Source organism: Schistocerca piceifrons, chromosome 9 (assembly GCF_021461385.2).
Source record: "Schistocerca piceifrons isolate TAMUIC-IGC-003096 chromosome 9, iqSchPice1.1, whole genome shotgun sequence".
Lineage (NCBI taxonomy): Eukaryota > Metazoa > Arthropoda > Insecta > Orthoptera > Acrididae > Schistocerca > Schistocerca piceifrons.
In genome coordinates, this window is record NC_060146.1 from 162,433,167 (window position 1) to 162,452,722 (window position 19,556).

At 37.7% G+C, this 19,556-nt stretch overlaps 1 protein-coding gene across 1 annotated transcript in view; it reads right to left on the reverse strand.

Annotated features, from left to right (window-relative positions):
- LOC124716801 (zinc finger protein 652-A-like) overlaps positions 1–4,656 on the reverse strand; it is a 100,682-nt gene extending 96,026 nt beyond the window's left edge. The window contains exon 1 of the mRNA XM_047243350.1: positions 4,230–4,656. Within this exon, the coding sequence (XP_047099306.1) occupies positions 4,230–4,259 (30 nt within the window). The 5' untranslated portion in view covers positions 4,260–4,656. The remainder of the gene's footprint in view (positions 1–4,229) is intronic.
- Positions 4,657–19,556: the final 14,900 nt, after the last annotated feature.

The following is a 19,556-nucleotide window of genomic DNA, read 5'->3' on the forward strand; positions in this document are numbered from 1 at the left end:
GGTGGGAGGATGTATGAGACAGATCTTGTATCTAGGTTTATTACAGGAAATGAGCTATGATGCAAGGGCTGGGAGCAGCGGTAGAGTGGGGACGGGCAAGGATACTGCGTAGGTTTAGTGTGAGGAAAGGGATGGATAGTGGGTAGGGTATTCTCATTTCAGGGCACGGTAAGAGGCAGCCGAACCATTTCCTCCATCAACTCTCCACAGTTCCTGTTACTTTACCACACAGCACCCTGCTTGTCACTCTCCTTTTACACTAACATCCTTAATGCTCATGGCCTTGTCGCTACTGAACACTATCTTTCCCAACACCCAACCGATTCCAAACATACAACCTCCTTCCTGGTCACCATGAACAACTATATCCTCACCCATATAGAGAATTGAAGGCATCACCTACAAACAAATCCATGGTATGGCAACGGACAGCCACTCAGCACTATCATGTGCCAATCTAGTCATGGGCCATCTAGAGAAATGCTTCCTAGCCACCAAGAATCAAAAGTCCCTCACCTGTTTCAGGTTCACTTATGACATTTTCGTGATCTCGACTGAGGGAGAGGACACCCTATTCACAGATCTCCAGAACCTGAACACCATGTCCCCCATTTGCTTCACCTGGTCATCCTCAACTCAGCAAAACACCTTCCACGATGTCGACTTCAACCTCAAAAATAGCTACATCAGTACCTCTGTCCATATCAAACCTACCAACCACCAGAAACATCTCCACTTTGACAGCTGCCACCCATTCCACACCAAGAACTCCCTTCCTTACAGCTTGGCTGTCTGTGGCTGTCGCATCTGTAGTGCCAGGCAGCCATCTCAAAATATACCAAGGATGTCACCAAGGCCTTCACACTGCAATTACCCTCCTAATCTTGTACACAAACAGATCTCCTGTACTCACCACCTCCCTGAGTCACCATTTGGCCACAGAGGAGCACATCCCTAGTGATGCATTACCACCCAGGCCTGGAACAACTGAGTCACATTCTCTACCAGTGTCTCAGCTACCTCTCATCATTCCCTGAAATGAAGAATTCCCTATACACTATCCTTCCCAACCTTCCCACTGTGGTATTCCATCACCCACTGAACGTAAGCAATAGCCTTGTCCATCCCTAATTCATCCCTGATCCAAACCCCTTGCCTCATGGCTTCTACCCCAGATGCAAGACCTGTGCCGCACATCTTCCCACTACCACCTGCTCCAGTCCCGTCACAAGCATAACCTATCCTATGAAAGGCAGGGCTATCTGTGAAACAGTGAAGTAATCTACAAACTAAGCTGCAACCACTGTAGCACTTTCTATGTCAGCACAACAACCAACAAGCTGTCTGTCCATATGGGATGGCCACCATCAAACTGTGCACAAGAAACAGGTGGACTACACAGTTGCTGAGCATACTGCCCAGCACAATGTTCTTCACTTCAAAAACTAATTCATAGCCTGTGTCATCTGGATCCTGCTCATCACCACCAACTTGACTGAATTGTGGGAGTGGGAACTCTTGCTGCAATATATCCTATGTTCCCATAGCACCTCCCTCCCCCCCCCCTCCCCCGGCCTCAACCTACATTAGTCCCTGTCGTTCACCCAGTTTTTTTTTCTTCTCCCCCTCCCCCCCCCCCCCAACTCAACATCTCCTCTTTGTCATAATTACATCCTAAACTTTTCACTGTTTGATTTTACTATAAGACTGGTTATTCACGATTCTGGTTAGAGAGAACTGGAGGCCAGGGGCATATGTGATAAGATATGAACACAGAACTACATATATACTGTCACAACTTCTTAGCATTACAAGAACACAGAGTCCCATCTTCTCGAGATACTGTAGTTCAGGGACATGCACAATAATTTGGGGGTGTTGCAGGAATCAATTCCTGATTCCTTCTTCTTCTAGGTTTATGTCAATGACATAACACTACAACTCGCATCTAGTAAGTTATGCTGACGATACCTCCCTCATGTTGTGGGAAAGACAGAGGTATTACAGTCAGTTGTAACTATATGTGTGATGGAAGTACCTAAATATTTTCTACATCAAGTCCTAAATGCTAACACCCATAAATCACAGCTACTAACATTTAAGGCAACCAGCTCTCATCAGGCTCAAGTAAACGATACATGTGGTATTATGTCAGTAAACACAGAAAAATTCTATTTCTTGGTGTCCTCTGGACAAAACTTTTCTTTGGTTAAACTACAGATTCTGTAGACAAGTGAAGAAATCGGAAGTGGCTTGTATCTGGCACATGCCAATTCTTAAAAATGGTACACTGCAGAACAGTTTATCAATTTCTTAACTATGCTATTGGGCTGTGGGGCAGACCTACAACTGAATGGGACACTGGTATTACAGAAAAGAGAAATTAGATCTAGGCAAGAGAGTCAAGCTGTGAATCATTTGTCCAACATAAATATTTAACTATATCTTCCTTATTTTTGTGTAAACTTATTACACATCTATGTTTAGTCTAAACAAAGTAAGTAATTCCAGTGATACACACAATTATGATTCAAGAAGCAAGGATAACTATATCAGGCAGCAGATAAAATTAAAAATATGAATAGGCAAATATGGTCCAACAAGCTGCCTAATACTTTGAAAACTAGTAAAGCAAAGTTGTTCCATGGAGAGTTAAAAGCTTTCTTTGTAAATAAGAGTATGCATATAGAGAATTCTAAGCTACAAGACTTCCGTTACAACATGTAATATATTAAGAATAATAGAATGAATATATGTATCATTACTATAAGTAAGTATTATTTATACTTATTTATTACTCAGCCAACGTATGATGTTTGTAAAATTCATCAGCTTCATGGCAACATGCAAAAAATGTAAATAAATAAATAAATAAAAAGCAGTACTTTATTGTTCATGTTTATTGTAAATAATAATTACAATATTAATAATGTTAATGCAGGCATTGAACTAGCTCACTGTTGTTAGTTCTGTGCATATGCTAATGTGAACATCTTCAACAAGCTACAATTAGACATATGGCATGATACTGGAAATCCACATTGCTTTAAGAAAAAATGTTAACCACTCCTTCTACAAAGTCAGTTGTTATTCAGATTCTAGGACTGAACTCTGTATCTACATGAGAAGAGTGATTGTTTAGTGCATTCATATGTCTATTCTTATCATGGAGATAATAGTCGACCAGTGTATCAAGGTGCTTACATAGGTATTAAGTTAGCTATATCACGGAAATGCTATTGTCAGCTTCTGTTTTTTCTCCCAACTGTAAAACGGTGCTGTCTTTGAGGTGTTTAACAGTGAATATAAGTTTTATTTCTCATTTATGGTGACCAGATATAAAGTAGCATCTGCTCAAAATTTTATGCAGGTATGGCACGTAACTGACTACAGCATCGCTTACAGAATTATCCTGGAATTATTTAGGCCTTACAGTATCCATGCAAAATTAGGATGGTCTGGACAGTCACACCATCAGTTACAAATGTAATGTGTTTGCTATTGCACATACTAAAAAAAAAATTGAAAACACACAACATTTGCTAAATACTGAAGATGGAAAGAGTTATGTGAATATATAGAAAAATAAATATTCAAGAGTTGCGCATATGTACACACTGGCACTGCCAATTAATACTTAAAAATTCTTTGTTAATTACTCTCTCATATTCACATTCAGTTTGTAAAATCATCACAAACGCAGTCACTCGGTGCACTGAGTTATTTTGTCCTTGCTGACTTTCACGGACGGGTACTGGTTTAACCAGCAGGTCGGGAACATCACGATAACGCGAGATGTTTGGTCCACTTTTAGAGTCTGCAATATGAATATAATGGTAACTGTGAATCACAAACATTACGCACCTATATTTTTTTGCAGGATTGTCGAAAAACTGCACTTTTGACAAAGAAAATAAAATCAAATACAATCAACCTACACCGGTTCACGGTCTGTACATTGCATCCTCCAACTTTTAAGATAACAGGCGTCACTAGCCAGCCTAGACTTATGCACATTTTGTATCTTGTAGCCTAACCCGCTCTCAAAAACAAACTAGTACATTTGTTGTTATGCAGCCTCTCTTTGCGAACTGTTAACAAATTACACACAACACTAAAACTGGTTAACTTCATATGTTTCGGACTGACATGTGGGCAAAATACACTCTTATACAAAGAAATTATCAGGTGTGGCTTTGTGGTGTTATGTACCCTACAATTATACTTACAGTCTCCGGCATCGTATAGACGCTGTACATCGTGCACCCATGTGGTCACCCGTGGATTTCTGTTCCACCTTCATAATAAGATTTCAGTAACTGACACTTAACAGGAGACGTACGGCTATTAAATGCAACACCCATTGCCTCTCCTTTTCTTTAAACAAAAAGAAAAGTCCGGTATCTGAATATTTCTACTTTTTACCGAATTAAATCGAGAAATCTGCCGGATTTCATTGAAAAGCGCGCGCTTTTCAGTACATTTAATTAATCTTTAACGCCAAATTTAACCTCATCTCGTATACATTGAATTTCGCACAGCAAGTTCTTCACAAATCTGTTTACCACCCTAAATAAATTAAGGGGTGCAGTATTTTGATATTCCAGTCCAACAATCTGACCTAAAAATATCATTTCTTTTCATTTAGGACGAACATTAAGGATACTTTTCGGAAACACAACCACGATTTGTTTGCAATGCTCAAAAAAACTCTACGCCATTCTGTTTTATTTGTTCGCTTGGGGTTGTCAAATAAACCAAATAGAATGTTGCGACTTTCACTGAAAGCGCATTCATTTGGCATATGTCAGTCATCTCAGAAAACATAAATGCAAGTGGACAGTTCGCTTTATTTTCTTGTGTATGAGTGAGGCATTAAAACTATCACAGGGCTTTATATTTCTTTTTTAAAAACGTTGCAATTTTAGAATTGCGGAGAAACGAGTCCAAGGAAATCGTATCAAAGATGTCACTTTCCAACGGAGATGCCGATACAGTCTTTGAGGTGTTACCAAAATGGCACACATAAATCATTGCAGCCATCACGCTGCGCGTAGGGCATCGCATGGAAGATAGTGGAATGGACGTAATTTATTATTTACTGTGCATAGTGATAACGTAGTACGAAAGGTTAATATTGTCTAGCTGACAGCGCTACTCTCAGACGAAGGATGAAAACTTGTTTTTCCAGGCAGTGATGTTAACCATGCAATTCGTAGCGTCGCTTAATCTAATGAATATAATAAATCCCCTTTCTAGTGTCTCAGTACGCGCAGAGTAATTATTGCTTAAAACTAGACTGGAAAGAATTATTAATTATTTCTTTGGCTTAAAATTTTATGAATTTGTGTCGCGAGTAAACTAGGATACAGTTGCTGAAACCCGTTGTGGTATATTTTTATATCGCTGATGCAGTCTTAAATTTTTTTTGGAGTTAACTTGGACCTCTAGTTCTATAAAATCTGATTTTGCATGCCAATTAAAGAAGACATCAAGAAATCGTTCAGTCACCCCCATAACTTCAATCTTTTTATTGTTATCAAGAACGTTTTAAACGTAGATGTCGGCCCCCGTCGATCCACAATACTTTTGATTCCCCTCCCCATTCCTCCTTTGTTTTTACATAATTGTATCTATTATTCATATTACAATTTCATTTGCGTCATATCACGGCTACCTGCAAGTAGGAGGCGGCGTATAACATCTATAGTGCAGTATATCTCTGAACCATAGCTAGTCCTAGCGTTCATAACACACGCGGGACACTTTAATTCCAATTTCTAAATTCGTTTGTCGTTTTTGCGTTACATTTTAGTGCTAAAGTATAGTACTTCATTAAGTGTGCTATAGTCAGTTTCCTGTTTCATGAGCCGTTGTGCCATTAATTGCTATTCTTTGATCACTGATTATTTTTCTTAAGAAAAACTGTTACTTGACATCCCGATAGACGCGACGTAGGCCGAAATTTTGCGTGCTGTAAACATCGAAAATTCTGTTAAAAAAGAGAGAGGTGATTTGGGGGGGGGGGGGGGGGAGTGCATGCAGGGAGTAGTTCGTCAGTAGTATGTAACTCGTCATAGAATCCCAATTGCATGTATTTCAGAACATATTTATTATTAGTTACTAGACGAATAGATGGAATAGAAGCCTAAATTTCCCGAGCCACAAACGTTTAGAGACCTAACTAAACTATCTTAACAACTCGAGTTCCCTCAGTGCAAAGCAACTTGTAATTAATAATTCTGCCATTACCTCTCCAAAATATTTCAAAAACAGCGGTAGGGGCACAAGACACGTTTATTTTCTTTTTGTTTACGTACAGCCAAACTTGCATCCTAGACAAATTTTGTGTAATAAATGCTTGAAGTGAAACTTGTTCATCTTTCGACATTAACTAGGAGTTAAAAATGTGGGAGCTGTTACAGTGTAGTGAGTATGGAGATTTGTTACCAGTTTCGTTTTAAATATTCTCACTGGATGGAGGTAGTGGGGAGAATATTGTGAAAACAGAAGAGGCTCTTTTGTATGTGTTCAGCAGAAACATTTTGACTTAGGTACAGTTAGGGAAAATTTGTGGCCTTTCAGGTACAATTGGAGGAAGCAAGTAAAAAATTAATCAGGATCAAGGGACACACATTGGATGTTTGGCAACTGGCAGTTGGTACAAAGGCAGGGAGAAAGAGAAAGTGTTTCGATAGATTTATTGACAACACTAAAAATATGTATCCATCACTGCCAGAACTATGTGAGGAAGAACCTTGTGTAAGACTAGGAGCAGGAAATGTGCAGTATATGTCAACCAAGGTCAGGAAGCCTAGAAATATGCAGATTGTTAGGAATAACAAAGTGCTGTCCTGGGCAGTAGCCTTGAGTAAGTTACAGACCCTCAGTAACAGGAAAGCTTGGGAGCAGTGTAGCAGGCCACAACATTTTTGAACCAAATGCACAGTTAAGTCAAGGTATAGAAGACTGAACCTTTTTATATAAAGGTTTTTCAAAAGAAGACCATGCAGTGATAGCGGGTGGAGAGGAGGGACTTAAATGGTGAACTGGATAAGATAACTTCCCTGACTCATGGCACTGATGTATACTTTGTCAAATTGTTCCAGCATCTTGGTCAGCCATGCTTAAAAGGAGTTGTGAGGTGAGTTGAAGTGGGGTTGGAGATGGTGATGGGAGCCAACTTCGCACATCTTGTTCTGGTACCAGTTGGGATTATCGATTAAAGGGGTTTCACTAGGCATGGCCTGCACCTAAACAGAACTGGAAAGGGAAGATTGGTAGAGCCAGGTCATGGAAATTAGGTGGTGGATCTTAGGACATGCAAAGTCAAATACCTGTTGTGATGGATGGGAGACTAGATCTTTTTAGGATAAATCCAGACAACAGGTCCCCTGTATAAAGACTATTTCCACGGTTTTAATAGTTCTGCAATAATCACTTTCGCGATAAAGTCTCCAACATTTAGTATCCTCATTGTATGAAAGAACAGACTTTTACTGTAGAATTACTTCAAAGGGTGGAGGATCATGCATTTATATCAGAAAAGGAACAGTTCAAATCAAGACATGACATTATTACAGCAAGTAAAGACAAACAATTTGAAATATTAGCTACTGAATTAACAGAGCATGACATCATCAAGAAATGTAGCATTTTGTGTGTATCTCAGTCACCCATTTGTGGTGTGGACACACTTTTCAATAACCTATAGAAGTTCCAAGTAAACTCTGAACTACAGAACTCAACATTATTTTGTGTGGAGTCATACATACAAATATAAATTAAACTCTTAGCACCCTCATCAATATCCGTCTTTTTAGTATGTTCCTGTTTGTCAATAGTGCAACAAGTGTTAGTACAATGACTGCATCAGTAATTGATGATATCACCATAGATATGGACAAAGATAAGTGTAATGTAGCTACAAAAGATTAGTTCTTGGAGAACATCTCTCCCAAATAATACCAGTAAAATTTGGTATGGAAAAAAAAAATCCCTGAACTGCTGGCTTAGGGCCTACCAAAGGCATGTATCAGACATCAAAGTAAAAGGTGTTTCAAGAGAACTAGCTAACCAAAGTTGAGATGAAGTATATAGAGAAATCAATGTAAATGGGAAATTCTCAACATGATTTAAACTGAACTTTGAAAAGACATTTCCAAAAAAATGCACATCGGTATCTGTGTTCCACACACAAAAAAAGGATAACAGCACATATTAGGAAGACCTCCAAAACTTTCAAGTATCCTAGTTCCATTAAAAAAGAGTCATAATGAGCCACAGTTCTTAAATTTCCATCACAGGTACGAAAAGGTATAGAGAAAGACGCTAGCTGCTGGAAAAAAGTAATTTGATGACAAAATAACATAGTGCAGAGAATAAAGGCAAAGCAGGCAGGGGTGCCATTAAAAAGGAAACAGGGAGAGAGAAACAAAGGAATAAAAGCATACTGATAAGGGAGGGGGATAAAGTATAAATGATCAGCACCATCTGGCAATGTGAACAAGCATTTTCCAGGTATTTGAGAGAAATGACAACAGAAATTCTCCAAAACAAATATAGCATGTGTAATTAAATTTTCACTATGTACAATTAAACGTAAAAAGTAGGTAGGTATAGATGAACTAGCAATGTGAGCTGGAACAATGCATACAGAGTATTTAAAATAGTCAAGAGTTGTATCTCTACTAAAGAAACGTACTGCAGAAGACATATAAAACTACCAGCCCATTTCCCTGCTGTGATCATTCTCAAAACTAATAGAATCAATTATGACTGACAGATTAGTGAATTAAAAATGGAAAGCCCAGGGTGGAATATCGACAGTTATGAAAAGGTAGACTGCTACTCACCTTAAAGCTGACGTTGAGTTGCAGACAGGCACAACAAAAAGACTGTTACACACTAATCTCTCAGCCAGAGCTTACTTCAGAGAAGAAAGGAAAAAAACACACATTCACATAAACAAACACGTCATGCATACATGACTTATATCTACGCACACTATTGCCAGAGCAGCTTTAGTCTGAGAAATAGCAGTTGTGGATGCATGAAGTGTGCCCACTTGTGTGAATGTGTGTAAATTTTCTTTTCTTTTCTGAAAATGGCTCTGGCCAAAAGCTTAATTTGTAACAGTCTTTTTGTTATGCCTGTCTGCAACTCAGTATGTCGTTGTTATGGTGAGTAGCAGTCTCTCCTTTTTGTAAATGATGTGATTAGTGAACTGTTTGAATAAGTGAATAATGAATCACAGTTTGGTTTCTAAAGTGGTAAAAGTGCAGAATCAGCTGTAGTAGAACTCAGAAAAGTGGAACTTGATGCTCTTGACAAAGGTGAGTGTGTCACCGGCATATTTTTAGATTTTTCTAAGACTTTTTATTGTGTTGACTGTAAGATACTTCTAAATAAGCTAGAAGTGCTAGGAACAAGAGACAAAGCTAATGACTGATTCTGATCATACCTATCACAAAGAGTAGGTATAACACAAACATCGTATAAATCAAAACTTTTAGAAAGACACTTACCAGAACCAAACTACATTAATATAGGAGTTCAAAATTGTTAAGGCTTTCATGGCCACTTGTTTACAAATTGCCAGTTGGATTCTGTCTTGGGTTCTTCAGGAGACGTTTGTTTAATGATTTTTCGCCAGCAAGAGTGGTTGGCATTGTCAAAGCTTCACCCTCCATTGCTAGCGGTTGATTGGAGATGAGCTCGCAGCCGCATATTATGTGTACCTGGCACACCAACATCTGAGGACTGTTCTGTGGGCATTTCATTTATGGTTCTCCCCTTGCTGCAGAACACATACAGGATCCACTCACCTTGACACTTTTTTTGTTGAAGCTGTTGTCATGTTTATTTATTTCTATAGCTTCCCTGAACAAGCAGGTATGAGAGTTCTTCTCTATAGCAAGAACTTCCATGTCAGTGAATTTTACTGTGTGGTCGATCTCACGTAGACTGGCTCCTCCACAGCCAATTTTTCCACCTACCCAACCTGTAGTGTTACTTATGTTCAGTGATTCTGCTGCTGATTGATCATCCAGTCATTCCGTCATAGATTTCTTCACATTTACATGATATGCAGTATGTTTCTGAGACCAAACACATATAAAAATTCACCGACGCGGAACTTCTTGCTATAGAGAAGAGCTCTTGCACACGCTTATCGAGGGAAGCTATAGAAATATACAAACATGAAAATAGCTTCAACAAGAAAGAAGAAATCCTCAAGCTGAATGGATCCTGGACGCCTGTTCTGCAGCGAACAACTGTTGCTGGTAGCAAGGGGAGAACTGCAGCAGTAACGACCATGGGAAAGCCCTTGGAAAGTGGCGCTTCAGGTACATATAATCTGCAGCCATGAGTTCGTCTCCAGTCCACCACCAGCAGCGCAGGCTGAAGTTTCGACAATGCCAGCCACTCATGCTGGCAAAACATTAGAAAAATCATCAAACATTGGCCAAAGAACCTGAGACAGATTCAAACAAGCAATTTTTCACTACAGCAGCTTCTAATGTGGCATATTAGGGCCAATAATCTAACTGATATACATCAGTGACTTTTCCAATAGTGTTCATCATGGGGAAAAAAATCCTGTTTACTGATGATAGTAATGTTATAGTCACTAAGAAATCGAATTCTGTCATCAGCGTGTAACAGCAAGTGTGTTTCAGTTAAATACTGTTATTAGCTATGGCATTCTTCCCAGGGGAACAAACATGCAAAGTATGAACACAGTTTTCAAACAACAGAAAAGGGCCTCGTAAATAACTGTTAAAAATGCAGGATATTTTAACTGCATCATGTGAGTACATTTACCAGTCGACTGTACATATCAAAAATAATATTGATAATTACTCCACAAACTTCTGTGAGGGTTGGAAGGAAGAAGATGACATATTGGTGGAAGTAAATCTAGGAGGACAGGTCGTGATTTATGCTTGGGTAGCTCAGTCACTAGACTACTTGCTCGTGAAAGGCAAAGGTCCCAGGTTTGAGTCCTGATCCTGCATACAGATTAATCGGTCAGAAAAATTCATGATGATTTAACAAGAGCTACACTGAGCTTACATTTATGAAGAAAGTATGACCATAAAAGTCCGAGGAGCATTTTTACCAAGGAATAAAACTGTACAGTAAACTACCGAATAAAATTACGAAAACAAGCTTATTTAAAAAAGCAGTTTAAAAATACCTATTAAGCAATACATTGTACACAGTGGAGGATTATGTAGATAACACAGGGTAGAGATTTGGCAAAAAAATATAACTGAAACAAATAATAAGAACAATGATGATAAAACAGCTATTATTTCACATAACACTTTCACACTCCGGTTTTTTTCACTTCTTTTATTCTTTTCTGGAAAATCTTATTCCAAAAGCTATGCAATGTATGATACTAACACCTTATCTTCTTTCTGAGCTCAACATCTCACACAACAGCTGATTCAGTTTTTCAGAATAGGGGCACACAAAATGGAAAGCAAACATTGTCACTATGGTCCTTTTCTTAGCTGATAATGTGTATAGTGTTACATTATGAAACAATGCGTGTATACCATGTGCAGCAAGTGGAAGTGAGAAATGAATGATCAGGATGGCACTAGTTTTTTACAGTTGTTAAATAACTTCTTTGCAAAACAGTATTATACTCTTAGGATAAACAAAGTAAGATAGTACTGTTTTATACAGACTGGCCTTATATTGAGGAAGATGAAGGTACAGATCTTCATCGAGCCAACTTGATTTGGCTTTTCTGTGGTTTTCCTAAATTACTTCAGGCAAATGTAAGGGTGGTGTCTATTACAAGGCTACAGCCAACTACCTGTTCCATTATTGGCAGACTAGACATGTAAGTATGTAAATACCTGTATACATGAACTTCATTATTTTTATCATTCTTAAAATATAGTACCAAGACACGTCCAGTATCCTTGTAAAAGTAATCTGCCAATGAATAAAACTATTACCACCACCAGAAACTTTTTGAGCAGTAATAAATATGTACGACACTCAATTTCTCTGCATTGTTTTCGCTCCTAGATAACACACAAATTGGTACCATCTCCTTTTGCACTTTTTCCAAGTCTATGTTAGTCCTGATTTGGCATTCTGATTCATAATTATCGCAGCTTGCTCTGAATTATTCTTGTATTGAACTGATTTTATGCTTGTAAATTATTGACCAATTTTTAAAATTTTATTTTATTGATCTGTGTGAATTATCATTATCCATTTCTTGTATTTGTTTTCCTGTCATTACAATCACAATTTAATAAAAAAATATGCAAAGCACCACTTCAGTTATTTCAGAAGTAAGACACTAGTTACATGTCTGTGTATGTTCCTTTAAGGGAAAGTGTATTGCTTCATTCTTCAGAACAGTACTGCCCTTTTCTCACATGATATACTGCAAACTATGGATGAATGGCAACAGGCAGATCCATATTTCTAGATTTTCAGAAAGCATTTGCCCAGTGCAGGCTGTTAACAAATGTGCAAGCATATGGAATAGGTTCAGAGATATGTCAGTGGCTCAAAAACTTCTTAAGTTATAGAACCCAGTATGTTGTCATTGACAACATACTGGTATCATGAGAAGTGCCCAAGGAAGTGGGATAGGACCACTATTGTTCTCCATACACATAAATGATTTGGAGTACAGAGTGGGCAGCACTCAGTGACTGCTGATGATGCCATGGTTTACGGTAAGGTGCCAAAGTTAAGTGGCTGTAAAAGGATTCAAGGTGACTTGGAGAAAAATTCTAGTTGGCATGATGAATGGCAGATATCTCTAAATGTAGAAAAGTGTAAGCTAATGTGAATGAGTAGGAAAAACAAACCCATAATCTTTGGATACGGCATTAGTAGTGTGCTGCTTGACACAGTCCTGTCATTTAAGTACCTAGGCATAACATTGCAAAGCAGTATGGTAGGGAAAGTGGATGATTGATTTCGGTGTATTGGGAAAATTTTAGGAAAGTGTGGTTCATCCATAAAGGAGATCACATATAGGGTGTTAGTGCGACCTATTCTTGAGTACTGCTTGAGTGTTTGGGATACATACCAGGTCAGATTAAAGTAAGACACTGAAGCAATTCAGAGGCAAGCTATTGTTACCAGTAGTTTTGAACACCATGCAAGTGTCTCGGAGATGCCTCGGGAACTCAAATGGGAATCCTTGGAGGGAAGGGGGTGTTCGTTTCAAGGAACACTACTGAGAAAATTTAGAGAACCAGCATTTGAAGCTGACTGCAGAATGATTCTACTGCCTCCAACATAAATTGTGCATATGGACCAGGAAGATAAGATACGAGAAATTAGGGCATATAGACAGTCGTTTTTCCCTCACTTTGTCGGTGAGTGGCACAAGAAAGGAATGGGTTAGTAGTGCTACAGGGTACCTTCTGCCATGCACCATACAGTGTCTTGTGAAGCATCTGTGTAGATGTAGAGGTGATCAGTGTCCTTTATCTATGATTTTGACTCGGGGGAAATACTGTATTTGAGCAAGTGGTTTTCATCTAAGGAATGACCATGAATCTGAATTAAACTGTGTTCCACATCGTGAAACATTGTTCTACTTATATCTAATTAATCACTGAAAACTGTAGTTAAGTCAGTCTGTTGGTGACTTCATTCACAGTTTGAATGAATTCATTTAGAGGGGGAACACAAAAACAAATTGCTTTGTGGCCCAATATGAAAAATAAATGACATCATAGCAGTAGCAGTGAAATTACATCATAAAAGACTCAGCGTATTACAGAGAAATCCTGAAAAATAGCCTGCCTACATGTCTCATACAGTACGAGTCTAGATATTTGAAACTGATTTTTGGAAACAACTATTATAACCTGGTGAAATGTAGGTACTTGCTTTTTATTCCCTGTACATCTCTGTTGCTTTGGTTGAACAGCAAGCACATCTAAAACGGTGTAGCACTCATCAGTTAGATCCCCTTTACTGGCATGATTTTTACTTAACTAGACGACTTCAATTTGGCCTCTTGAGAACAGCTGTGAAGCTATTAAATTTAGCAGCTCTGATTTCAAAAGGTATAGAAATGGCTAAAAGAATGGTGCATTATGCACGTCTCATGTTGCGTCAGGCACTGAATGTAATGGCAGAGGTGTGGGACAATTGTACTCTAGAGTTCAGTTTTAATTTTTCTTTGTACATGTTAACACTACAGTTATACTTCTCATATAGGACAAGAGCAGCACTGTTTACAGTGGAAAGATCAGCCTTGCAAAATCGAGCTTGCAGTTATGGAGCACAGTATGCTAAGAACTGTGGACAGAGGGCACCACAGGGTTAACTGTCCCTGTGTGAAGGACAGCTCAAACATCACTGTGCTCTACTGGTGTGGTAACGTTGGAAGTGCTGTGCCCTTGCCCCTACCCTCAGAACTGACTTGCACAGCCAGTTATTGGGCACCTACAGTGTAATGTGGACTCCAAACCACAGTGCACCGTGGCATTTCTTATAAGTGGTAAAAGATGTATTAAGTGATAAAAAATTCTAAAACCAACTGAGGACTGAACTCTTGGATTTTCCACTTTACCTAGTTGACCACCAAACAACAGGCGTTAATTAATTTAAGAATTTTGAATTTTTTTCGGTTTACTATTGCACTAACAACTAATGAAGACTATTGTTCATATAGGGTAGATTACTGCAGGTGTGACTGGACCGATACTTCTTGGCAGGCAAAATACAGCAAGCTATCTTGCATGGAAAGTGATATGTAGAGCTAATTAATTTCAGATGTGTCGCAATGGAGTGTAATATGCCATTACTGTTCATTACATGTGGTAATGAGTTACCCAGTTATATTAGTTGCAATGTCAGACTGTTTTGCAGAAAATGGAGCTATATTTGATGAAATGCTATACTATCATAATTTCAGCATTAGCTGCAAAGACTGGCAACTCCTCTAAATGAAAATGATTGTAAATATTATTTATGTATTGTGTTATTGATTTGTAATTTATTTTCCCAACATTTTACTATACATTTACTCGTGTAACAAAAGAAGAAGAAGAAGAAGAAGAAGAATAAGAAGTTTACCTTATGATGACTTACTAAGAATTCAAAACAAGTTGTGGTACTGTTTGTGTGAATTGACTCTGAGAAATGCACAAAAAGAATTTTGTTACAAGGCAACCGCACGACTCCAGTATAGAGAAGGCTATTCACATGCACAGCGAGAATGTGTTCAATCCATTAGACTACAAATTAGAGGCTTCTGGCATTTTCTGTGACCTGTCAAGAACTTTTAATGGTGTGAATCACAGCATTCTCTTAAGTAAATTAGAATATTGTGGTGTCACTATCAGTACTATAAAACGATTCGAATCTTAGCTAACTAACAGGAAACAAAGGGTGCTGTTGCGAAATGTATGTGAAATAAGCAGTCGATCTTCAACTGACTGGGGATTAATTACATGTGATTTTCCTCAAAGATCCATCTTGGGTCCATTTCTTTTTCTTATGTACGTTAATGACCTCTGCTCTATTACATTGCCAGATACTAAGTTTGTTTTGTTTTCAAACGATACAAACGTTGCAGTAAATAGCAAGTTTGAAATGGCTGCTAATAAAATTTTCACTGACAGTAATAAATGGTTTAAAGCTCATTCACTGTCATTAATCTTCAAAAAGACCCACCATAAGCATTTCAGAACCTGTAAGAGATTTCCTTCCATCATGTATAAAACATGAAGACGCGCAGATAGAAGAGATTGACAGTGCTAAATTTGTGGAATTACAGCCCAATAATAAATTCAGTTGGGAAGGTAATACACAGAACTGCTGAAGCACCTACACAAGTTTGTATTTGCAATGGAAATTGAGTCAGATGTAGGAGATATAGATATAAAAAAATTTGCATACTTTGCTTACTTTCATTATGTCATATGGGGTCCTCAAACCAAGCAAAAGTGTTTAGAATGCAAAAGTGCATCCTAAGACTCATTTGTGGCGTAAATTCAAAAACATCATGTAGAAACCTGTTTAAGGAGCTGGGTATTCTAACCACTGCGTCTCAGTTTATTTCTTCCTTAATACCCTTTTTTCTTTTTTCCTTTTTTTTTTTTTTTTTTTTTTTCGAATTATATGTATCTATTTCAACCAATAGCTCAATACCTAGCATCAATAGCAGGAAAAAGAACAATCTACATAAAGACTTAAAATCTCTTACCTTGGTCCAAAAAGGGATCCAATATTCAGGATCACACATTTTCAGTAAATTGACAGCAGCCATTAAAAACATGGTTTCAGATAAAGCACAGTTTAAACAGAGTTTGAAAGACTTCTTGGTAGGCAACTCCTCCTATTCTATACATGAATACCTTAACAGGGCTGTTAGACCACCTTAAGTAAAAAGCCAGTTAGATATCCGTTTTGACAGCACTCGCTCACAGTAGTTAAGATCACGTACCTTGTGTATGGCAGATTTATTAAAAGTGCATAATTTTGTTTCATTCTGACAGTGTATTAATTCTGTAAATATTAGCAGTTTCAGTTTGCTGTAATGTCTTCACATATTTTGACAATCTCCAGACAAATGATCTGGGAAGTGAGTATTATATTCAAATATTTTGTTGTGTGTTTTATGTTATACTTTCTGATATGTTCCACACCCACAAGAGTCATCTCATTTCTGGGTCTATGGAATGAAAACTGAATCTAATGCAATCTAATCTAATTTCTTATCCCAGTCTGTGTGAAACAATTTTATGACATTCAGGTACACAATCCACACTTCTATTCTTAAATGAAGAGCAGCAGATTTTGAACTGTTTGTATTCTTATTAAAGAAAGTAGCAATGTATCAAGTGAGATATGTGAATATCTGAGGATTTCTTGGCAGGGAGGTCACAGCATGTTGTCTAGATTCAGTGAAAGGTGTAGAAGTAACTTAAGGCCCATGATGGGACCCTTGTTATTCGTGATTTACGTTGATGACCTGGAAGAAAGTAATAATAGCAACCTCACTCTTCTTACTGATGATGCCGTGAAGTACTGACGACGGAACAGGCTGCACAAGTATCCAGTCAACTGTTGATAAGATTTCAAAATAGTGCAAAGATTGGCAACCAGTTTTAAACATTCAGAAATATAAAAATGTGTGCTTCAAAAAACTTAGTATCTTATGACTACAATATCTCACTTACAGGATACTACTTAAACAGTTATGTTATTCTAAAAGCTCAATTCTGACTGCTTTGTGGTCAGAAATCTCCTTCACTATGTTGGCCTGCAGACAGGACTGTTACATACGGCATACTTCCACTCAATATTGTCCTGTGACACACCCTATCGTAACAGTGCAGCTAAGGTCAAAATATATTTCTGTTTGTGAAAACAAGAGATCTACAAACAGTTTTAAATGAATAGAGTTTTTTAATTTAGTACCAATTGGTTTTTCAATTTTTTTGACAACTGCCAGTGTGACATGTGTCGACACTGATGTACTCCCGTGCTGTCGACTGAGCTGCAGCTCACCTCATGCAGGGCAGGCCATCCAACCTGCATCTAGGAGCAAGTTGGTGCAATACGGAGGTGCCTTCCAAAATATAGTTATTTAACATTTCGAGTGCCTCACGCATGGTGATGTGTGTTTCAGGCCAGCTCAAGAACACAGGTTCAGGTGCGAGGCTCTACTCACTACTGTTCCTGCCAGTGGCTGGTGGCACTCTACTGTTTTATGAGTCTACACTGTCTGACCAAATTTTAGTTTATGAGGCACAGTTTTTATGTACTGGACATGCATAATTGTGTACTGGAAATGGAAAAGGTAGAAAGCGTCAGGAATAAAAATTTTCAGAATGCAGTGAAAACTGATTTGAACTTGAACTGTAAACCTTAAAATTCTGAAAAAAGTGTAAACAGTACATATGATAGTAGGCCTAACATGTTTAAGAGTACGGTTTTTTTACATATATACACACACATGTAACTTGATATAGTACAGGACAGTCACACAAACAGTAATGATAGCATCATAACCAAGCAATACAAAGACAGCTTATAAACAGAATAAGAATAAAGGACAAGACTACACACACGAATTTATAGTAATCATTTGGTAAAACCAACAGATTCAAGATTCTTTATTAGCCATTGATCATGCAAGATGAAATAGGCTTCGTCAGTACATAAAATAATATTAATATTCCAGACACTATATATAAGGCATAGATATAATTAGCATATGAGTAACTTACAAATAACATAAACCTTAAGCAGGTGACTACAATGCTTAATACATATTCTTGTTTCAGATACATACAAAGGTACCAAAAATGAGTTACATTGTAGTAGCAAACACAGTAGTTACGTAACACATCATAACACTGGCAAATAAAGTAGTTACCTAACACAGTTGAAATACAAAGGTATTAGATATGAAATATTTTGTAACAGTATATATAGTAGTTAATTAAGTTAATTATGCAATTACAGGTTTATCTCTGTGCTACTCAGATCATAATATTCTTGCATAGAATAAAATGGATTGTCAGATAACCAATTGTACAAATTTTGTTTAAGAATTTTTGTGGGCATGTCCCGAGCAGATTGCGGTAGTTTGTTGAATATTTTTAAGGTATTCACTTTGTGTGAGTTACTACTTTTTGTTAGTCTGTGTCTTGGTATATCATAATCTGCCTTCCTTCTAGTGTTGTAGTTATGAATTTCTTCCCTGACAACACCTTCCATACCATTGGTTTTAATGTGTAACACACAGATATAAATATACAAGTTTACAATGGTCAACAGTCTTAGCCTTATAAAGAGATCCATTGTCACATACCTAAAGTATACCATAACGAATTTCCACTCTATACATTACACAAATATACTAGACCATTATTAACAACTTAAATATTCCATGATTTTTATTGTCCATTGGATGATACATTATCTGCACCTATTAAACGACAAAAATAACTGTAGAAAATGATAAATGTATGAAAGAAACCACAACCTCAGAAATAAGTGACGCGAAGAAACATGCATCTGTACGCAAGTAGTCCTTGCACAAGGACAGCATCACATCAAAGGTATAAAATGCTAAGCTGAAAACTGAATATAGGTGTACTTATGTTGTGTATAAAATGAATGTCCAAAAGCATGTCAAGAGACCAAATGTAGAGAATCATACCATACACAGGTGCATAGAACTCACAATAATGTTCAGGATGAACAACATCTATGCATCTGTGAGAAAGTAGCCCTTGTTGAAAGACATGCTCAACAAATCTAACTATGAGTATGGTAAGCTGTCAAAATGACAATATAAATATGTCTATGCGTAATGCCAAAGTATAAAATGCTGAGGTGTAAACGGGGGGCGGGGGCATACTTACGTCATATACATAAAATGAATGTCCAAGACGTGTCATGGGACCAAATACAGGATACCACCCGTAACCATAACATATGCAGAATATGTGAAAACCCTCATAAGAAACTACTCATGGTGAACACATTCATGTGTGCAAATGCATCCATATATCACTGCCATGAAACAATCA